The 23,607-nt window shown below is 43.3% G+C and overlaps 1 protein-coding gene across 1 annotated transcript; it reads left to right on the plus strand.

Moving 5' to 3' along the window:
- On the plus strand, window positions 9,382–15,755 carry PNP (purine nucleoside phosphorylase). Its single transcript, XM_005685402.3, has 6 exons — window positions 9,382–9,562; window positions 11,455–11,624; window positions 13,836–13,939; window positions 14,143–14,318; window positions 14,410–14,600; window positions 15,332–15,755. Exons 1-6 carry the CDS (start codon window positions 9,552–9,554, stop codon window positions 15,547–15,549), a joined length of 870 nt encoding a protein of 289 aa, XP_005685459.2. The 5' UTR covers window positions 9,382–9,551; the 3' UTR covers window positions 15,550–15,755.

The raw sequence follows: 23,607 nt of genomic DNA on the forward strand, positions 1-23,607 counted from the left end.
CCTGGCTTCTGCTACCTGGCGTCCCAATTGACTTCTCTTTTCCACGTGCCCTATTTCTTCTTTACTGAAGTGGTAGTTTATCGCCCATGTGAAACCAACACAGACCCTTACTCCACTTCCAGGGCAAAGAATGTTTTTGATAATATGCAGAGTGAGTTAAGATAAGTAGTAGTGTCAGAGTTGGATGGAGTGGGGTAGGGTGCGTTCTAATTTTAAGAGATTATTTCTCTTTATCACTCTGAACATTTGTTCCCTTCTGTTCCAGGTCCTTTGCATGCGCCAGATCTTTGTCCCTTCTTTTAGGGTGTAGTCAGCTTCCCTATCTGGGAATGAGGGTGTTAGGTCACTTTACTCCTACTGTGCCTACTGACTGAGGCACAGATAGAGATCTCACACAGAAATGAAAGTGATCCTTTTGCTACCAGGATAAAAACTAAACTAATATTTTAATTTCAGGAATTGTAGAAAATGGAAGGTAAAAGATTGTTGTGATAGTAGGATAGGTATTTAAACAGGGAAACATTTATCTTGTGATACAGAGAGAATGAGTAATTTCAGGCAAGAGGCAGGAATAAACATGTTTCCTGCCTAAAACATCCTAAGATGTTGAGCCTGCTTCTATAAATGTTGCCGCTGGGAGTCACTAACTCGCGACATCTTTCCACTCCATAAGCCAATATTTGGTGATTTAGAGCCAGGCACTTCCATTCTCCAGTTTCCTTGATATTGAGCATAGAAGATGGATGTGTTACTGCATGTGTGCCTGGCCATGGGAGTCCCTCAGAAATAGAAGGAGGCATGAGAAGAAGATAGAAAAGGGGTAATAAGGCAGTAATGAGGCAAATCACCCTAAAGTTGATGATCGTTTGGTTCCTGACTACAGGAACCTTACAAATACAGAATAAAACATAGTTCTAGCTTTTAAAAATGTGGATACATGGTAAGCAGTAACTAGAAAAGATAAGAAAAGTGTTATGCAATAGAACTTTCTGTAGTGATTGAAATATTTCTATGCTATGCAGTGTGGTAGACACTAGCCACTTGTGGCTTTTGAGCAGTTGGGATGTGCTTAGTATAACTAAGAACTAATTTTTACTGTTTAATTTTGCCTTTCGGTTTTATTAAATTTAAATAGTCACATTTGGCTAGTGGCTCCTGTTTTAAACAATTCAGGGTTAGAGTTGCTGCAAATGGGCTGGGCATACCTCTAGTTTTTGTTCTGATCCAATTCATGTTTAGATAGTCTAGAGAAATAAAAAATAATAGCCAATATTTTCCATGTACTTACTGTAATTCCAGGCACCTATCTGAGCATTTAACTGGCACTTTATTTAATCCTTGCAATAAGAGTAAATACCATTATTATCACCATTTAACAGAGAAAACTGAGGCATAACAAGATTTATTTTACTTGTTCTGGATCACACAGCTGGTAGGTAAGGAGTGGAGATGGAATTTGTTCCATGGAATTCACAAGTAGTTTGATTAGAGTTCATTCATTTACAGGACACATTTAGGAACAAGGTGCCAAGGAGTGCCCCAGGGCCATGGGGCAATAGTTCTCAGACTCCGTGCCAAGGGGCAAATTCACAGGGGTACCATGGGATATTTAAAAAATTTAAGAGAAACACAGCAATATCAGACATATCTCTAGTGTGCTATGCAAACTGCTAGCTCAAGGAAGTTCACAACTTAAACATTGGACTGTGCTACATTTATTTTCATAATAAAATATCTTTGCAAAGCCAGACTTAGAAGGTCCCTTTGATAAAAAAAAAAAGTAAGAACTGTGTGAAAATCAGCATGGAACAGGAAATGAGGGTAAAAGTGCTGGACTCCAAGGTTTTAGAAGTTGAGCAGGGCCCAACAGGTATACACAGTCCACTAGTAACTATCTGTGCTTCTTTAAGAAAAAAAAAATTATTTTCTTTTAACTTATGTGTATTATTTTTTTTTCAAATGGTTACTAAGTTGTCAGGCACCAAGCAAAACTCTTAGGTGTTTCTTTTGATCTAGATGTGCTGTGAAAATATTGCTGAGATCCTAAGTACCCTATGAACTGAGTAACTGGAAACCTCTGGACTGGGATATTGAAAACAGATCAAAATGGAGTATGGAGACTTGGCTTGTGATGGCCTAAAGAGAAATAATAGACATTTAGTAGATATTTCACATATGTGACCATTAAGTATTAGCTGCATACCAGTGTTCTTAGTACCCCAAATACACACACAGACAGAATGTCTAAATCTGTTCCCTTGAAAGGTAAAAATCCTGTGAGGAAGAAAAGTCCTGTGGAAAGTAGTGAGAGATGTTAACCAGCCAAGGTTAGGGGTAGGAAGGGACCCAAGGTAGGGTTTAAGGCAATCTGGGGCCTGGGACCTTTTGGTGGATAGACCACTAAAATGTGTCCTGAAGAGGTCTGCTGGGCCTCATAGAGGAGACCTCTCACTAGGCCACTGGTGAATTTGAGATTAAAAGGGTTAGGGTCCAAATGATTGTGTATAGAAGCTTGGTTTCTGTACTTGAATTCAGAATAAAGTATGTTGTGTGGGTCTGAAGGTTATGTGGCCCTGGCCAAGGTGCAATCTGGTAAATCGTCCTTGCCTTTCATATAATAGTACATTTCTTTGGTGCCCAGAATATTTATATACACTTCTGACTCTTCCTTGAATGACACTGGAAAAACACTACATAAGATTGAGTCTTGTTCCCCAGTTTTCCTTTTGTAGATATATTGAAGATCATCTTCACTTACTTTAGACAGAGACCATTACAATTAATTGATTAAGGAATTTTCCCAGTTGCCAGTGGCTAAGACTCTGTACTCCCAATGCAGTGGGCCTGGGCTCAACCCGTGGTCAGGGAACTAGATCCCACATATCACAACTAAAGATCCTGCATGCCGCGACAAAGCTCAAAGGTCCCAAGTACTACTACTAAGACCAGGTGCAGCCAAATAAAAAAGTATTAAAATAAAACAAAACAAAAAAACAAACTTAATTAAGGGAATTCCCTGGCAGTCCAGTGGTTAGGACTTGGTGCTTTCACTGCCAAGGGCCTGGTTCAATTTGTGGTCAGGTGCTAGGATCCCACAAGCTGAGTGGCACAGCAAAAATAATAATAGTTCTGTTCTGTTCTTGTCTTTTGAGTAAACTGAATTGGATTTGGGGTGTTTAACAAGAACATTTTTTTACTTCCCTGGTGGTCTAGTGGTTAAGAATCTTCCTGCCAATGCAAGGGACACAGGTTCGATCCCTGGTCCGGGAAGATCCCACATGCCATGGAGCAACTAAGTCTGTGTGCTCTGCAACAAGAAGCCAAAACATCAAAAGGAAAAGCAGTCCCTGCTCACAAAAGTAGAGAAAGCCTGCGTGCACCAATGAAGACCCAGAGCAGCCAAAAATAAACAAATAAAATTTAAGAAAATAAATTAAAAAACCTTTCAGGGACTTCCCCAGTGTCCACTGGTTAGGACTCCATGCTTCCAATGTAAGGGATATGAGTTGGTGAACTAAGATCACACATGCCATGTGGCACAACCAAGAAAATTAAAAGGAAAAAAAAAACCAACCTTCAGCAATTGAATATTGATAGATATTATCCCTGGGCTGATTTTTTCTTATGACTGAACTTATCCATCATTCAAAATCATGCTTTCCATGTCTCAATTGTACACACATTTCTAAGGTGAAACATTACTTTTAGACCACCCATTTGTTACCTTTGCTAAAATTACTGGATGAATAAGGAAAATAATAATAATAAACCAATAATAGTGATAGAATAAATCAGTCATTTGACACTGCACTCAGTTCTTTATATATGTTATTTTTGTTTTTATATATATTGGAAAATTCCATGGACAGATCTTGACTGGCTGTAGTCCATGGGGTTGCAAAGAGTCATAATTCCACGGACAGAAGATCTTGACTGGCTGTAGTCCATGGGGTTGCAAAGAGTCATACACAACTGAATATGCACCGACATTGTCATTATTCTTATGTCCCTAACACAAGAACAGTTCTAGTACATAGTTGATCACGAATGAGTTAGAAACAGGGCTAGGAAACATTGGTTTGAGCCATGGTGTTGGGTAAAAAGGCCAGCAGGAAAGGTTTGAGTTCAGGAGAGTGGAAATAGGTGGAGGATTCCAATAACTAAGTAAGGACCATTGATTTGTGATTTGACGTGAATTTGGTTAAACTTATAAAAGTAGGGGCAGAGAATAGCTGAATTCTTACAAAGATGTTATTTTTAGTAGTTCTGTTACAAAAAATTTCATTTTGAGGAAAAGTTCTCTAATTATCTGAATTCCTTGCATCAATTATTGTGTAAATCAAGAAATTGTCTGTTATTTTCTCATTCGATCCCCACCCTATCCCCATCCTTTGTCTGTTTCAAGGATCCAGGAATTCTGTGTGTGTGTGTGTTTTCCAATAAAACTTATTTACCAAAACAGACTGACAGCTGTATTTTGCTTGCTATTAGGATACCACCCAATAATGTTCACTGACAGTTTACAGCATTTGACTATCTGTCACAGACTACAATTCTTTGTAAATACTATTATTTATTTTTATTCAACAACTTTAAAAATATATATCCATAATAATGAGTAAAGAATGTATGGAAATATTTTATAAATGACGTAATTTGGAGAACATGGGGGAAATTCCTATTTCTCATTCAGTTCAGTTCAGTTCAGTTCAGTTGCTCAGTCATGTCCAACTCTTTGCAACCTCATGGACTGCAGCATGCCAGGCTTCCCTGTCCATAACCAACTCCTGGAGTTCACTCAGACTCATGTCCATTGAGTTGGTGATGCCATCCGACCAGCTCATCCTCTGTCATTCCCTTCGCCTCCTGTCTTCAATCTTTCTCAGCATCAGGGTCTTTTCCAAAGAGTCAGTTCTTCACACCAGGTGGCCAAAGTATTGGAGTTTCAACTTCAACATCAGTCCTTCCAGTGAATATTCAGGACTGATTTCCTTTAGGATTCACTGGTTTGATCTTCTTGCAGTCCAAGGGACTCTCAAGAATCTTCTCCAACAACACAGTTCAAAAGCATCAACTCTTCAGCGCTCAGCTTTCTTTATGGTCCAACTCTCACATCCATACACGACTATTGGAATATTTCTCATTACCGAATCCCAAAGCTTAATACCCATAAGGAATTTGGCTGAAAACACCCAGAGAAGGGGATTTGCTGCATCCTCCTGTGATGATCTCAGAATTCTTGCCACTAGAAACATTTTCTTTTCCTCTGGGTCTAGATTTAGATCCCTGATTGTTGTTCAGTTGCTCAGATGTGTCCAACTCTTTGCAACACATGGACTGCAGCATTCCAGGCTTCCCTATTCTTTACTATCTCCGAGGGTTCCTCAAACTCATGTCCATTAAGCTGAAGACACAATCCAACTATCTCATTCTCTGTTGCACCCTTCTCTTTCCACCCTCAGTCTTTCCCACAGTCAGAGTTTTTTCCAATGAGTCGGCTCTTCCCATCAGGTAGCTGAGCATTAGAGCTTTAGCTTCAGCATCAGTCCTTCCAATAACTGTTCAGGGGTGATTTCCTTTAGGATTGACTGGTTTGATCTCCTTGCTATCCAAGTGACTCTCAAGAGTCTTCTCCAACACAATTTGAAAGCATCAATTCTTTGGAGCTCAGCCTTCTTTATGGTCCAACTCTTACATCCTTATATGACTACTGGAAAAACCATTCCAGTTGTCTTTTACTATAAAGACCTTTGACTAACTTTGACTAGACAGACCTTTTGTTAGCAAAGTGATGTCTCTGCTTTTTAATATGCTGTCTAGGTTTGTCATTGCTTTTCTTCCAAAGAGCAAGCATCTTTTAATTTCATGGCTGCCCTCACTGGCTGCAGGGATTTTGGAGCCCAAGAAAATAGTCTGTCACTCTTTCCATTGGTTCCCCATCCAGTGATGGGCAAGTGGTGGGACATCTGCATATCTGAAGTTATTGCAATTTCTTCAGGCAATCTTGATTCCAGCTTGCATTTCATCCAGCCCAGTATTTCATAGGATGTACTCTGCATAGAAGTTAAATAAGCAGGGTGAAAATATATAGCCTTGATGTACACCTTTCCCAAGTTTGAACCAGTCTGTTGTTCCATGTCTGGTTCTAACTGTTGCTTCTTCATCTGCATACAGGTTTCTGGTAAGGTGGTCTGGCATTCCCCTCTCTTCAAGAATATTCCTCAGTTTGCTGTGATCCACACAGTTAAAGGCTTTGGTGTAGTCAATGAAGCAGAAGTAGATGTTTTTCTGGAATTCTCTTGCTTTTTCTACAATCCAGTGGATGTTGGCAATTTGATCTCTGATTCCTTTGCCTTTACTAAATCCAGTTTGTGCATCTGAAAGTTCTCAGTTCACATATTGTTGAAGTTTGACTTGAAGGATTTGGAGAATTACCTTGCTAGCATGTGAAATGAGTGCAATCGTGGGGTAATTTGAACATTCTTTGGCATTGCCCTTCTTTGGGATTAGAATGAAAACTGAGCTTTTCCAGTCTTATGGCCACTGCTGAGTTTCCCAATTTTGCTGGCATAGTGAGCGCAGCACTTTCACAGCATCATCTTTTAGGATTTGAAATAGCTCAGCTAGAATTCCATCACCTTTACTAACTTTGTTAATAGTGATGCTTCCTAAGGCCCACTTGACTTCGCAGTCCACCATATCTGGCTCTAGGTGAGTGACCACAGCGTCATGTTTATCTGGATCATTAAGATCTTTTTTGTATAGTTCTTCTGTGTATTCTTACCACCTCTTCTTATCTTCTTCTTCTTTTAGGTCCATACCGTTTCTGTCATTTATTGTGCCCACCTTTGCATGAAATGTTCCCCTGTTATCTCTAATTTTCTATTTTCTATGTGCTCTGCATAGAAGTTAAATAAGCAGCATGAAAATATACAGCCTTGATGTACATAGAAGAGACCTCTAGCCTTTCCCATTCTATTGTTTTCCTCTCTTTCTTTGCATCATTCACTTAAGAAGGCTTTCTTATCTCTCCTTGCTATTCTTTGGAACTCTGCATTCAGATAAGTACATCTTTCCTTTTCTCCTTTGCCTTTCGCTTCTCTTCGCTTCTCAGCTATCTGTAAGGCCTCCTCAGACAACCATTTTGCCTTGTTGTATTTCCTTTTTGGGTATGGTTTTGATCACTGCCTCCTGTACAATGTTACAAACCTCTGTCCATAGTTCTTCAGGTACTCGTTCTATCAGATCTAATCCCTTGAATCTGTTTGTCACTTCCACGGTATAATCGTAAGGGATTTGATCTAGGTGAGACCTGAATGGCCTAATGATTTCCCCTACTTTCTTCAATTTAAGCCTGGATTTTCCAACAGGGAGTTCATGATCTGAGCCACAGTCAGCTCCAGGTCTTGTTTTGCTGACTGTTTAGAGCTTCTCCATCTTGAGCTGCAAATAAAATCAGAATTTTATATTGACCATCTGATGATGTCCACGTGTAGAGCTTTTCTTGTGCTGTAGGAAGAGTGTATGCTATGGTCAGTGCATTCTCTGGTCAAAACTCTGTTAGCCTTTGTCCTGCTTCATTTTGTACTCCAAAGCCAAACTTGCCCATTACTCCAGGTATCTTTTGGCTTCCTACTTTGCATTCTAATCTCCTATGATGAAAAGGACATCTCTTTTTGGTGTTAGTTCTAAAAGGTCTTGTAGGTCTTCATAGAACCAGTCGACATCAGCTTCTTCAACATTAGTGGCTGGGACATAGACTTGGATTACTGTGATATTGAATGGTTTGCCTTGGAAACAAACTGAGCCCCTTCTGGTCATGTTTGAGATTGCACCCAAGTATTGCATTTCAGACTCTTTTGTTGACTATGAGGGCTACTTCATTTCTTCTAAGACAGTCTTGCCCACAGTAGTTGGTCTTCTGAATTAAATTCATCCATCCCCATTCATTTCAGTTCACTGATTCCTAAAAGGTTAATGCTCACTCTTGCCATCTCCTATTTGACCACATCCAATTTACCTTGATTCACGGACCTAACATTCCAGGTTCGGCTTTGGCTCAGCCTCTTCATTCTTTCTGGAGCTATTTCTCCTCTCTTCTCCAGCAGCCTGTTGTACACCTACCAATCTGGGGGCTTCATCTTTCAGTGTCTTATCTTTTTGTCTTTTCATACTATTCATGGGGTTTGCAAGGCAAGAACGCTGAAGTGGTTTGCCATTCCCTTCTCCAATGGACCACATTTTGTCAAAACGTTCTACCATGACTCATCTGTCTTGGGTGGCCCTACACTGCCTGGCTTATAGTTTCACTGAGTTACAGAAGGCTGTGATCCATGTGATCATTTTCGTTAGTCTACTGCGGTTATGGTTCTCATTCTGACTGCCCTCTTGATGGATGAGGATAAAAGGCCTGTGCAGGCTTCCTGATGGGAGGGACTGGCTGTGGGGAAAACTGAGCCTTGCTCTGAAGGGCAGGGCCATGCTCAATAAATCTTGAATCCAATTTTCTGCTGATGGGTGGGGCTGTGCTCCCTCCTTGTAATTTGGCCTAAAGCAGCCTAGAGTCTCTCTGGTAGGGCTATATGTTTTTCCAAATCCTATAACCTCCAGGGTAGCCTATCCCCAGTGAAATTTGCTCAGTCTTGTTCTACTCTTTGTGACCTATCAGATAACCATGTCGGTGTGGTCACTCACCGAGAGCCAGATGTGGTGGCCTGCGAAGTCAAGCAGGCCTGAGGAATACCCTAGCTGGGGAGTTCACCTTTCAGTGTCACATGTTCACGGGGTTCCCAAGCGAAGAGTACGGAAGCGGTTTGCCATTCTCTTCTCCAGTGCATGGACTATACAGTCCACGGAATTCTCCAGACCAGAATACTGGAGTGGGTAGCTGTTCCCTTCTCCAGGGGCTCTTCCCACTCAGGGAGCAGCACCCAGGTCTCGCACTGCAGGCGGATTCTTTACCATCTGAGTCACCAGGGAAGTAGAATGGACCCTTTTTCTTTTGTTCAGGAAGGAACTCAGAGAGAGGCTACTTAATTTTATTCCGAGTTTGCAGGGTCTGCGGTTTAAATTTTTCTCTTTTCAACTCTCTCATGATTTGCTCTGGACACAGTCAGGAATGGGGTGGCAGACACGTGGTTAGAGGCTGTCCTCCTGGACTTCTAGCCCTCTACCCGCACAGGCTTCCGAGCTGGAAACCCGACGTGCTGTAAGGACTGGGTGCAGAGACACAACACTGGATGCTCCCATCTCCCTCCGCCCCGTCTCCCCTACCCCCTCCTCCTAAGGTAGAGTGCAGCTCGAGAAAGATACTGTGGGTGAGCGCCTTGCCCGGGGCTATTGAGTCTGGGCGGGTCACCATGGAAACGAGGCCGGCTGCGTACTCGCTTGCCATTGGCTGGGGACTCTGGCGCTGGGGATATAATGAGCCAGCGCGGTGCAAACAGTGTGCTAACTGTGTGGATAACACTCGGTGACAGAAGCCAGCTCAGCTCAGCGAAGCAGATATAAACCGAGAAGGGCAAACTCATTCAGAGGGCGTCTTCGGGACCATGGAGAATGGGTAAGGCGGGGACCAGGCCCAGGGGATCCAGGAGGCCCCTGGGGAGAGGAAATGGCTGTCTTCGAGCCCTGAAAACACAGCACTCTGGGTCTCGAGAGGGCCAAGAGAGGGAACGAGTGCCCAGGAGATGCAGATATGCCTGCACTGGAGCCCGGTATCAGGGGCAAGGCAGCAGGGCGGTGGTGCGGCCGGCCCCGGCAGGGGCGCGCGCGGGAATCGAGCAGGGTGGCGCCGCCAGAGCAGGAAGGGGACAGGCCAGTAAGCCGCGGACTACTCCTTAAAGGGCCGGTGTGTGTGTGCGTGCGTGCGCTGGGCCACGCACTTACTGAAGTGAGTATAGAGAGAGCGTGCTCCTCCACCCACGTATCGGGGAAGAGGTCTTCTGAACCCACGTGCTCGTCACAGATTCCGATTCGAGTGTGTAGGGAAAGCCGCGAGGTACTTTTGGTGCCTGTATCTAGTGTTCGTCCGTCCCAGGAGAGAGTACTCCTCGTCCCTCGGGAACACTTCTCTTCCCTCCAAGTTGGAGGTCCAGTTAATTTGCGGATGGCCTCTCCAAGAAAACGAAATTCTTACTCATGAAACTGAACAACAGATTCTTCCCATTCCCTGCCACCTCTCCCTCAGCCTTACCCTCCCACCCCGCACTCTCTCGCGCCCTTGCCTTTGAAAACCTTTATTTCTACTTTTGTCCTTGAAATCCCTACCCAGCATTAGGGATCACAGTGGCTTTAGGGTGCCCAGGGATTCGGGGCGTTCTTGGGATATTGATGGCTAATGAGGAAGTCCTGTAAGCTGTGGCTCCTACGTGCTTGATGGGCCAGAGCTTAACAATTATTTTCCTTTCCTTTGCACCTTTTGGGGATGATATTTGATTCATCTTTACTATCTCACTCTTCTCTCATCTCCATCTTCCTTTGACCCCAGTTCTGTTGCCCCCACCCTGTCCCTGGCCCAGCTACTTGTTTGAGGCTAGCCCAGTGTATGGTAGTCATCTGGTTTCCAAGGCAGTACTTTTGAAAAAAAAAAGGTTTCCTCTGGAGGTTTGGTTGGTTAGTTGCGTTCAGCTCTGTCACACCTCAGTCTCCCCACCTCCCTTCTTGTTTTTTCCAGATAGGTATGAGAGAATTGGACTAGAATTGTGAGAAAAATTCTCAGTTGATTGTTGGGGATGTCTGGTTATGTCTTTAGGTCTCTGAAAGGCAAAGGACCTTGGATCTTGATGAAGAGAAGGAAAGATGGGAGACGGCAGGGAGGAAAAATATAGGCAGGGGGAAGAGTTGTTAAAAAAAACAAGGTTCAAGCTCTGTGGACCTGTACCATGATTTTATGGACTCAAAGGTCTTTGGAGCTTGTTAGCAAGTTTTTAATTCATTTTCAAACGGAGCTTATACAATAGGTGAGGCCAATCACATTTCCTTGCTTTACCCTAGAGGAAAGAATTTGAAGCACAAGTTAACTTGCTTAAAAAGACAAAATTGGGACTAGAATCCAGTCCCAATTCTAGGACTGGGAGTTCTGCTTCCCTCCAGGCCAGAATTATGAAACCTGGTTTTCAGATGAAAATTACCTGAGGCACTTTCGTAAGAAGTATAGATTCTGGGGCCTCTCCCCAGAATGATCAGTCTGTAGAGGTGGGCTCCAGAGTCTATAGTGTTCACAAACTGCTGCTGAGAAACTTACACAGTCAGTTCTCCCCCAGCCCTTGACAAGCAGAACTGTGGCCTGGATTTGCTTCTTTGTGCAGTAGCTTGTTCTAGCTCTTTGGCCAACCTCTGTATCCCCTGTCATCTTGGTACCCCTGCCAGCCTTTCTACACTGAAGGTTATAATTTTATGATACCCTTGGGTTGGGAGTGAATCTCACCTTGGTTTTCCATTTCTTCCCCCTAGATTTACATATGAAGATTATCAAGACACTGCAAAATGGCTTTTGTCTCACACCAAACACCGACCTCAAGTGGCAGTGATCTGTGGTTCTGGATTAGGAGGTCTGATTAACAGATTAACTCAAGCCCAGACCTTTGACTACAGTGAAATACCAAACTTTCCCCAAAGTACAGGTACTGGCGACGGGAAGAGGGGATGAGACTGAGGGATCCTGATGAGATTGTGATGGGAGGGCAACGCTTCTATGCCTGATCCTGGGTATCCTAGTAGCATTTGCCAAGCAACAACTGTTGTGAGAGAGGGAAGAAACCCTACAAGAATCAGAATGACTTTAGAAAGAGATTCCTCCAGTAGAAACGTTTTAACAGCATGTGTGTGTCAATGGTACTGTATGATGACGTATTTCCTACGCCTAATGACTCAGTTCCTTAAAGCTTTACAACACTTCCCCTAGACATCCTGTCCCCCCACACACTGTGGTCACCACATCCTCAGACACCTCACTCATTTCTTTCAGTCTGCATCCCACGTGGAAAAAGAAGTGCCTGTGACCTCCCAGGACAAAGTCAGCTCCCCACCCCCACCCCACACCCCCACCCTCACCCTATCCTGTGTGTTCCTACCATTTTCAATCTCCCCAGCTCTAGTTCCAGTCCTAGAATAAGGCACACACTGGTACATACCAACAAATGAACACACTGACTGCTGTGTTCTTGCAGACAAACACCCAGGTACTATATGAAAACACAAAACTTGGTTCACACTGACCTTTGTTGGGGGTGGGGAAGGGCCCCCTATGCACAGTGGAGCTCTGAGGGATCTGAGGAGAGTGTATGGAGCATCTCAATAGCAGCCAGAAGGCTCCAAGGCCAGACTTCCCTGGAAGTTCAGTGGCTAACACTCCCCAGTTCACTGCAGGGACTGGGTTCCATCCCTGATTGAGGGAGTTTCTCTTGCCAAGGGTGAGGCTTAGAGGAGGGTCAGGTGAGAAATGGCCTAGTTTACTTGTTCAAGGACAAGGGTAGTTTATTTGATTTAACTATTAATTTCTCAGGACTAACTTCTGTTGGTTTATTATTAATTTTTCAGATTGTGCCTTCCTTCCTCTTTTCCTTGGAGAGTTAAGACTTTTAACAGATATTTTTCATTCCCTTTGGAACAAGACTAGGAGACCAGAGCAGGGAGTGGCAATGGGGTTGGAGAAGGAAATAGCAGAGAGAAGGGAGTGCAAAGTTTTCTAAGGGAGATAGTAGTGACTTTGGCTCCATCTGCCACTCTACCCAGTGACAAGGGCACTGCACTCAGTGGATTAATCTTTTTAAACTTTGTCAATATATTTTTTATACTCTATTTGGATTTTCCTAACTGTATCACCTCTGCTCTATTACAGGTAACTTTTTTATATGCTCCTCAATCTCTGAGTACCCCCTGAACTCTCCCTCTTTGTTTTGGTTGTTCTCCCAGACCATTGATTCCCTTTAGAAATGGTAGATGAAAGAAATAGTAATAATTGATACTATGTCTGTGTGAGGAGTTATCTTTGCAGTCCCATGCCCCTACCTGTCACATACAGGGCATGTATTCCCGCAGGACTATTTTGTGAGTCACAGAAACGACTTATATGGGTCCAGTGTCGGCCCGTTTCCTTGTTCATAGCCTTTTTAGGAAGCTAGGCTATACCATGAGCTTCCTTTTATGAGTCAGGAAGCATATAGCTTAGTTATGGTCATAAGAATATGCATTTTGAGAGTTTTGAAAATTTTGGAAAAGAGGTCTGTGATTACGACACTCACTGCATTCATTATTATGCACTTAGTCTGTTTTTACCCACTGTTCTATTACCTACTTATTTCTTTTATTCTCTTGCCTTATGACTTTCTCATTCTTTTAAAGTTTCTTTAAAAAGTAACTGGTGTATATTCACATTGAACATCCTTGCCCCCATCGCCCTAATCTCAGAGTGTACTTGTATCTAAGTTTATGATTACTTTCTGTCTCCCCCACCTGTGGCTTCCCTGGTGGTTCAGTAGTAAAGAATCTACCTGCAGTACAGGAGACCCTGGTTCAGTCCCTAAGTTGGGAAGATCCCCTGGAGAAGGGAATGGCAACCTACTCCAGTATTATTCTTGCCTAGAGAGTCCTATGGACAGAGGAGCCTGGGGGGCTACAGTCCATAGGGTTACAAAGAGCTGGACACGACTGAAGCGGCTGAGCACACCTCCACCAGACTTAAACTTTCTGAGAGTGGAGAGGATGATGTTTTCTATTGGTTAATTATACCCTCACATGTTGAACAGGGTGAGTCGGGCCAGTGTAGGTGCTCAGGGGATATGTGTTGTATGAAAGCATCATTCCATGCATTTCCTTCTCTTTTCTGTATACAGTTCCAGGTCATGCTGGTCGACTGGTGTTTGGGATCTTGAATGGCAGAGCCTGTGTGATGATGCAGGGCAGGTTCCACATGTATGAAGGCTACCCGCTCTGGAAGGTAAAACAGAGGCACAAGCCTGACTGGGTCTGGAAGAAGGGACATAGACCTCTATCTCCTATTTTACTACCTAGCTGCTTAAGCAAGGTAGATTTTTGGTCCCCTCCTTTCTCTTCTTTCATGATGTATGTCATGTTTTTCTGCTTGGGTGTATTGGTAAAATTTTAAAGAAAACTCTTTGATGTTTATTTTTCTCTTCTAAGGTGACATTCCCAGTGAGAGTTTTCCGGCTTCTGGGTGTGGAGACCCTAGTGGTCACCAATGCGGCTGGAGGGCTCAACCCCAACTTTGAGGTTGGCGATATCATGCTGATCCGTGATCACATCAACCTACCTGGTTTCAGTGGTGAGAACCCTCTCAGAGGGCCCAATGATGAAAGGTATCTCTCCTGCTTCTTTTTGTTTAGATGGATCAGCTTGGGAGAGCTTGCTGTATTTCATTAATCTGAGATAATCCAACCTGTGCTCTAGGTTTGGAGTTCGTTTCCCTGCCATGTCTGATGCCTACGACCGGGATTTGAGGCAGAAAGCTCACAGTACCTGGAAACAAATGGGGGAGCAGAGAGAGTTACAGGAAGGCTCCTACGTGATGGTGGCGGGCCCCAATTATGAGACTGTGGCCGAGTGTCACCTGCTGCAGAAACTAGGGGCAGATGCTGTTGGTGAGAAGGGGAACTTGGCTGGTGGCTTCATAATTTAGGGGGACTTTTTTGTTTTGTCTTTTTTTTTTTTTGGCTGCTCTGCAGGGCATGTGGGATCTTAGTTCCCTAATCGGGCATTAAATCTTCAGTCCCTGCATTGGAAGTACAGAGTCTTAAACACTGGATTGCCAAGGAACTCCCTTGACTTGGAGGCTTGAAGAGAGGATCCTGGTAAAATACGTTGGAAAAGAGTAAAAGATTATAGATACAGATGATACACTGAAGTAGGGGTCTGCTTTAAGGGAAGATTGAATTAACTGACTTTAAAGGTGATTGAGGGGTTTGCACTGTAGCCTCAACCCACCACCCAGCACCAAGGACTTTAACCAGTGTAATGCTAATGTGAGAACTGTCCATTGTGTGATAACTGTTTTTGATTATTTTAATAAATATCATAGGCACCTTCTATACCTCTGGCTGGAAAATAGAATTGCAACATTAGAATTGACTTAAAAATGGTCACACACGGAGATAGAAATAAAGCATTGCAGTGGTGATATTATAAGAAATGTGTAAAGCCCCCTGAAGCCCAAATCTTTTAGATAATACAGAACAACCTAAGCTTGACACTAATTTAGCTGCTTCTTTGGATGTTTTCTTAGTGTCGAATTGTCAACAAGGTGGTAAACGGAGCTGAGGCTAAGGGTCATTTGGGGATTCTGACAGTTGGTTTCCCTCTTTCTTCACATCAGGCATGAGCACGGTACCAGAAGTTATAGTCGCAAGACACTGTGGACTTCGAGTCTGTGGCTTCTCACTCATCACAAACAAGGTCATCTTGGATTATGAGAGCCAGGGGAAGGCCAATCACGAGGAAGTACTAGAGGCTGGGAGGCAAGCTGCTCAGAGATTGGAGCAGTTTGTCTCCATTCTTATGGCTAGCATTCCACTGTCCCGGCACGCCAGTTAACCAGCCCCGGAGTGGGTTGGCCTCTCCATTATGGGATCCGAGGAGCTGCTACCTACTTCAGCCCTTGCTGGAGTCACATGCCTCTGCCTTAGTTGGCGGCACAAAGGAGGGTCACCTTCGCTGCTTCTCCCACCAGACCTTACTGCTGCTGAGACCTCTTCTGGTCAGTTTGTCATCTCAAAATGATTTCCACTCCTATTCCTCTTCAAGAACTGGAGCCGAAGCCCCAGCACACATCCAGGGATTTGGTTTGAGGCCCTCGAGCTCAGACAGTAACTATTACTGGCTTAAGATGGTCCTCTCACATTCCTCGGGGCTCAGTTCTGCCTCAGAGCACTGGAGACCACACAGGAAATAACCTATTTCTTTTGGATTTTTATGCTATTGTATTTTGAGAATAAAGAGAAAGATGAAATAAATTTCTTCATTTTTATGTAGTTTGGGATAAGGTTGGGATATGGACCTAGAGTGACATGAAAGCAATCATGAGACCACATTTTTTTTGACTCTGTTGCTTCTCAGACAGCGAAGAACTGAGATGTGGTTTTATGTGAATTGAGGGTAGGATGAAGCAAAGGCAAAGAGGTGAAAGTGAGAGGACGTGCTAGAAGATAAGGAAAGGCTAACTTCTGGCACCTGATGGCTACTTCCCTCGGATCAGTCTTCCTCTGCCCCTTTGCTTTCTGGTAGTTTCTGTCTGCTCGTGAGTATCTGAATTAGCTCACTGATCTCAGCTTGTGTTCCATTGTTGCCACTTCCTTGTTAAGTCCTAGTTGTATTTCCTATTGATTTCCTTCAGTTCCCTCACCCAAACATCTGCCATAATTCACGGCAGCCATACACTCCTTCCCTCCATTCTCACAGTGCGATGGCAAATACCCTTTTCTCTGCTGCTTGCCATGCCACTGCTGATGAGAGTGCTGCCAGCCCTTGCGAGGCTGACTCATACCCTGGCCTCTCGGACCACCCCCTTTCCTCCTATTGCTTTTTCCTGGACATTAGCCTTTGTTTTCACTCTGCTTGATCAGAACCTCTCCATGACATAAGCCCAGGCTTGACTCGTTGGCTCACTGAACTCTTTGTTCTTCTCAGTTTGCATTCAGCTGACTGGCATGTTTGAAAGACATACTACTCCCACCTCCTCAGGCCTGTTTGCCTTTTGAGAGAGGGTAGAGCTGGGTGAGCCTCCAACAGTGGTAACATTTCAATTAGTAGTAGTATAATGTGGAAGAGAAATTTTGGCAGGAAAGCTTTCCAGAACTCTTATAAATAATCCTTTGTTTGGTAACTGACCTACTTAGCTGAACCCAACACAAAAAGCATCCTGGAGGGGCACTATGACTATTCTTCCTTTCATCCATTCTTCTTTTCATAAAATTAGTGAATATTTGTTTAACACTTAGCTAACAGAATGTTAAGTACAGAATATAAAAATGGTCTTTTCCTCTCAAGGGCCTTACAGTTCCCTACAGACATTTTGTTGTTCAGTCTCCAAGTGGTGTCCGACTCTGCAGCCCCAGGGACTGTAGCACACCAGGCTTCCCTGTCCTTCACTGTCTCCTGGAGTTTGCTCAAACTCATGTCCGTTGAGTCAGTGATGCCGTCCAACCAAATCATCCTCTGTTGCCCCCTTGTTTTGCCTTCCATCTTTCCCAGCATCAGGGTCTTTTCCACTGAATCAGGTTTTCACATCAGGTACCCAAAAGCTTCAGCTTCAGTATCCATCCTTCCAGTGGATACTCAGGATTGATTTCCATTGGAATTGACTGGTTTGATCTTACAGTCCAAGACACTCTCAAGAGTCTTCTCCAGCAACACAATTCGAAAGCATCAATTCTTTGGTGCTCAGTCTTCCTTATGGTCCAACTCTCACATCCTTACATGACTACTGGAAAAACAAGTAGTCTTTGACTATACGGACCTTTGACTAACTTTGGCTAGACCTTTTGTCAGCAAAGTGATGTCTCTGCTTTTTAATATGCTGTCTAGGTTTGTCATTGCTTTTCTTCCAAAGAGCAAGCATCTTTTAATTTCATGGCTGCCCTCACTGGCTGCAGGGATTTTGGAGCCCAAGAAAATAGTCTGTCACTGTTTCCATTGGTTCCCCATCCAGTGATGGGCAAGTGATGGGACATCTGCATATCTGAAGAATTGCTATTTCTTCAGGCAATCTTGATTCCAGCTTGCATTTCATCCAGCCCAGTATTTCATAGGATGTACTCTGCATAGAAGTTAAATAAGCAGGGTGAAAATATATAGCCTTGATGTACACCTTTCCCAAGTTTGAACCAGTCTGTTGTTCCATGTCTGGTTCTAACTGTTGCTTCTTCATCTGCATACAGGTTTCTGGTAAGGTGGTCTGGCATTCCCCTCTCTTCAAGAATATTCCTCAGTTTGCTGTGATCCACGCAGTCAAAGGCTTTGGTGTAGTCAATGAAGCAGAAGTAGATGTTTTTCTGGAATTCTCTTGCTTTTTCTACAATCCAGTGAATGTTGGCAATTTGATCTCTGATTCCTTTGCCTTTACTAAATCCAGTTTGTGCATCTGAAAGTTCTCAGTTCACATATTGTTGAAGTTTGACTTGAAGGATTTGGAGAATTACCTTGCTAGCATGTGAAATGAGTGCAATCGTGGGGTAATTTGAACATTCTTTGGCATTGCCCTTCTTTGGGATTAGAATGAAAACTGAGCTTTTCCAGTCTTATGGCCACTGCTAAGTTTCCCAATTTTGCTGGCATAGTGAGCGCAGCACTTTCACAGCATCATCTTTTAGGATTTGAAATAGTTCAGCTAGAATTCCATCACTTTTACTAACTTTGTTAATAGTGATGCTTCCTAAGGCCCACTTGACTTCGCAGTCCACCATATCTGGCTCTAGGTGAGTGACCACAGCGTCATGTTTATCTGGGTCATTAAGACCTTTTTTGTATAGTTCTTCTGTGTATTCCTACCACCTCTTCTTATCTTCTTCTTCTTTTAGGTCCATACCGTTTCTGTCGTTTATTGTGCCCATCTTTGCATGAAATGTTCCCCTGTTATCTCTAATTTTCTATTTTCTATGTGCTCTGCATAGAAGTTAAATAAGCAGCATGAAAATATACAGCCTTGATGTACATAGAAGAGACCTCTAGCCTTTCCCATTCTATTGTTTTCCTCTCTTTCTTTGCATCATTCACTTAAGAAGGCTTTCTTATCTCTCCTTGCTATTCTTTGGAACTCTGCATTCAGATAAGTACATCTTTCCTTTTCTCCTTTGCCTTTCGCTTCTCTTCGCTTCTCAGCTACTGTAAGGCCTCCTCAGACCACCATTTTGCCTTGTTGTATTTCCTTTTTGGGTATGGTTTTGATCACTGCCTCCTGTACAATGTTACAAACCTCTGTCCATAGTTCTTCAGGTACTCGTTCTATCAGATCTAATCCCTTGAATCTGTTTGTCACTTCCACGGTATAATCGTAAGGGATTTGATCTAGGTGAGACCTGAATGGCCTAATGATTTCCCCTACTTTCTTCAATTTAAGCCTGGATTTTCCAACAGGGAGTTCATGATCTGAGCCACAGTCAGCTCCAGGTCTTGTTTTGCTGACTGTTTAGAGCTTCTCCACCTTGAGCTGCAAATAAAATCAGATTTTTATATTGACCCTCTGGTGACGTCCACGTGTAGAACCTTTCTTGTGCTGTAGGAAGCGTGTATGCTATGGTCAGTGCATTCTCTGGTCAAAACTCTGTTAGCCTTTGTCCTGCTTCATTTTGTACTCCAAAGCCAAACTTGCCCATTACTCCAGGTATCTTTTGACTTCCTACTTGTGCATTCTAATCCCCTTTGATGAAGTTCAGTTCAGTTGCTCAGTCGCGTCTGACTCTTTGCAACCCCATGAATCACAGCACGCCAGTCCTCCCTGGCCATCACCAACTCCCGGAGTTCACTCAGACTCATGTCCATCGAGTCAGTGATGCCATCCAGCCATCTCATCCTCTGTTGTCCCCTTCTTCTCCTGCCCCCAATCCCTCCCAGCATCAGTCTTTTCCAATGAGTCAACTCTTAGCATTGGGTGGCCAAAGTACTGGAGCTTCAGCTTTAGCATCATTCCTTCCAAAGAAATGCCAGGGCTGGTCTCCTTCAGAATGGATTGGTTGGATCTCCTTGCAGTCCAAGGGACTCTCAAGAGTCATCCCCAACACCACAGTTCAAAAGCATCAATTCTTCGGTGCTCAGCCTTCTTCACAGTCCAACTCTCACATCCATACATGACCACAGGATAAACCATAGCCTTGACAAGACCGACCTTAGTCGGCAAAGCAACATCTCTGCTTTTCAATATGCTATCTAGGTTGGTCATAACTTTTCTTCCAAGGAGTAAGCGTCTTTTAATTTCATGGCTGCAGTCACCATCTGCAGTGATTTTGGAGTCCCCCAAAATAAAGTCTGACGCTGTTTCCACTGTTTCCCCATCTATTTCCCATGAAGTGATGGGACTGGATATCATGATCTTTGTTTTCTGAATGTTGAGCTTTAGGCCAACTTTTTCACTCTCCTATTTCACTTTCATCAAGAGGTTCTTTAGTTCCTCTTCACTTTCTGCCGTAAGGGTGGTGTCATCTGCATATCTGAGGTTATTGATATTTCTCCCGACAATCTTGATTCCAGCTTGTGTTTCTTCCAGTCCAGTGTTTCTCATGATGTACTCTGCATAGAAGTTAAATAAGCAGGGTGACAATATACAGCCTTGACGTACCCCTTTTCCTATTTGGAACCAATCTGTTGTTCCATGTCCAGTTCTGACTGCTGCTTCCTGACCTACTAACAGATTTCTCAAGAAGCAGGTCAGGTAGTCTGATATTCCCATCTCTTTCAGAATTTTTCACAGTTTATTGTGATCCACACAGTCAAAGGCTTTGGCATAGTCAATAAAGCAGAAATAGATGTTTTTCTGGAACTCTCTTGCTTTTTCCATGATCCAGCAGATGTTGGCAATTTGATCTCTGATTCCTCTGCCTTTTCTAAAACCAGCTTGAACATCTGGAAATTCACGGTTCACGTATCGCTGAAGCCTGTCTTGAAGAATTTTGAGCATTACTTTGCTAGCATGTGAGATGAGTGCAATTGTGTGGTAGTCTGAGCATTCTTTGGCATTGCCTTTCTTTGGAATTGGAATGGAAACTGATCTTTTCCAGTCCTGAGGCCACTGCTGAGTTTTCCAAATTTGCTGGCATATTGAGTGCAGCACTTTCACAGCATCATCTTTCAGGATTTGAAAGAGCTCAACTGGAATTCCATCACCTCCACTAGCTTTGTTCGTAGTGATGCTTTCTAAGGCCCACTTGACTTCACATTCCAGGATGTCTGGCTCTAGATTAGTGATCACATCATCATCATTATCTGGGTAGTAAAGATCTTTTTTGTACAGTTCTTCTGTGTATTCTTGCCACCTTTTCTTAATATCTTCTGCTTCTGTTAGGTCCAGACCATTTTTGTCTTTTATCGAGCCCATCTTTGCATGAAATGTTCCCTTGGTATCTCTAATTTTCCTGAAGAGATCTCGAGTCTTTCCCATTCTGTTCTTTTCCTCTATTTCTTTGCATTGATCGCTGAAGAAGGCTTTCTTATCTCTTCTTGCTATTCTCTGGAACTCTGCATTCGGATGCTTATATCTTTCCTCTTCTCCTCTGCTTTTCACCTCTCTTCTCTTAACAGCTATTTGTAAGGCCTCCTCAGACAGCCATTTTGCTTTTTTGCATTTCTTTTCTATGGGGATGGTCTTGATCCCTCTCTCCTGTACAATGTCACAAACCTCGTTCCATAATTCATCAGGCACTCTATCTATTAGATCTAGGCCCTTAAATCTATTTCTCATTTCCACTGTATAATCATAAGGGATTTGATTTAGGTCATACCTGAATGGTCTAGTGGTTTTCCCTACTTTCTTCAATTTGAGTCTGAATTTGGTAATAAGGAGTTCATGATCTGAGCCACAGTCAGCTCCTGGTCTTGTTCTTGTTGACTTTATAGAGCTTCTCCATCTTTGGCTGCAAAGAATATAATCAATCTGATTTCGGTGTTGACCATCTGGTGATGTCCATGTGTAGAGTCTTCTCTGGTGTTGTTGCAAGAGGGTGTTTGCTATGACCAGTACATTTTCTTGGCAAAATGCTATTAGTCTTTGCCCTGCTTCATTCCACATTCCAAGGCCAAATTTGCCTGTTACTCCAGGTGTTTCTTGACTTCCTATTTTTGCATTCTAGTCCCCTATAATGAAAAGGACATCATTTTTGGGTGTTAGTTCTAAAAGGTCTTGTAGGTCTTCATAAAACCGTTCAACTTCAGCTTCTTCAGCATTACTGGTTGGAGCATAGACTTGGATAACTGTGATATTGAGTGGTTTGCCTTGGAGACGAACAGAGATCATTCTGTCGTTTTTGAGATTGCATCCATGTACTGCATTTCAGACTCTTTTGTTGATCATGATGGCTACTCCATTCCTTCTGAGGGATTCCTGCCCGCGGTAGTAGATATAATGGTCATCTGAGTTAAATTCATTCATTCCAGTCCATTTTAGTTCGCTGATTCCTAGAATGTCAATGTTCACCCTTGCCATCTCTTGTTTGACCACTTCTAATTTGCCTTGATTCATGGGCCTGACATTCCAGGTTCCTATGCAATATTGCTCTTTACAGCATCAGACCTTGCTTCTATCAGTAGTCACATCCACAGCTGGGTTTGTTTTTGCTTTGGCTCCATCCCTTCATTCTTTCTGGAGTTATTTCTCCACTGATCTCCAGTAGCATATTTGGCACCTACTGACCTGGGGAGTTCCTCTTTCAGTATCCTATCATATTGACTTTTCATACTGTTCGTGGGGTTCGCAAGGCAAGAATACTGAAGTGGTTTGCCATTCCCTTCTCCAGTGGACCACATTCTGTCAGACCTCTCCACCATGACCCACCCGTCTTGGGTTGCCCCGTGGCCATGGCTTGGTTTCATTGAGTTAGACAAGGCTGCGGTCCTAATGTGATTAGATTGACTAGTTTTCTGTGAGTATGGTTTCAGTGTGTCTGCCCACGTACCATCTTACCTACCTATGATGAAAAAGACATCTTTTTTTGGTGTTAGTTCTGAAAGGTCTTGTAGGTCTTCATAGAACCAGTCAACAGCAGCTTCTTCAGCATTAGTGGCCAGGACATAGACTTGGATTACTGTGATATTGAATGGTTTGCCTTGGAAACAAACTGAGCCCCTTCTGGTCATGTTTGAGATTGCACCCAAGTATTGCATTTCAGACTCTTTTGTTGACTATGAGGGCTACTTCATTTCTTCTGAGACAGTCTTGCCCACAGTAGTTGGTCTTCCGAATTAAATTCATCCATTCCCATTCATTTCAGTTCACTGATTCCTAAAAGATTAATGCTCATTCTTGTCATCCCCTATTTGACCACTTCCAATTTACCTTGATTCACGGACCTAACATTCCAGGTTCGGCTTTGGCTCAGCCTCTTCATTCTTTCTGGAGCTATTTCTCCTCTCTTCTCCAGCAGCCTGTTGTACACCTACCAATCTGGGGGCTTCATCTTTCAGTGTCTTATCTTTTTGTCTTTTCATACTATTCATGGGGTTTGCAAGGCAAGAACGCTGAAGTGGTTTGCCATTCCCTTCTCCAATGGACCACATTTTGTCAAAATGTTCTACCGTGACTCATCTGTCTTGGGTGGCCCTACACTGCCTGGCTTATAGTTTCACTGAGTTACAGAAGGCTGTGATCCATGTGATCATTTTCGTTAGTCTACTGTGGTTATGGTTTTCATTCTGACTGCCCTCTTGATGGATGAGGATAAAAGGCCTGTGCAGGCTTCCTGATGGGAGGGACTGGCTGTGGGGAAAACTGAGCCTTGCTCTGAAGGGCAGGGCCATGCTCAATAAATCTTGAATCCAATTTTCTGCTGATGGGTGGGGTTGTGCTCCCTCCTTGTAATTTGGCCTAAAGCAGCCTAGAGTCTCTCTGGTAGGGCTATATGTTTTTCCAAATCCTATAACCTCCAGGGTAGCCTATCCCCAGTGAAATTT

Source organism: Capra hircus, chromosome 10, assembly GCF_001704415.2.
Source record: "Capra hircus breed San Clemente chromosome 10, ASM170441v1, whole genome shotgun sequence".
In the NCBI taxonomy this organism is placed as follows: Eukaryota; Metazoa; Chordata; class Mammalia; order Artiodactyla; family Bovidae; genus Capra; species Capra hircus.

Excerpts from the sequence above, each read along its gene's own strand:
- PNP (XM_005685402.3), top strand. Across the intron at positions 14,319-14,409 it reads AGAGGGCCCAATGATGAAAG|GTTTGGAGTTCGTTTCCCTG; the intron begins GTATCTCTCCTG and ends CCTGTGCTCTAG. Across the intron at positions 14,601-15,331 it reads ACTAGGGGCAGATGCTGTTG|GCATGAGCACGGTACCAGAA; the intron begins GTGAGAAGGGGA and ends TCTTCACATCAG.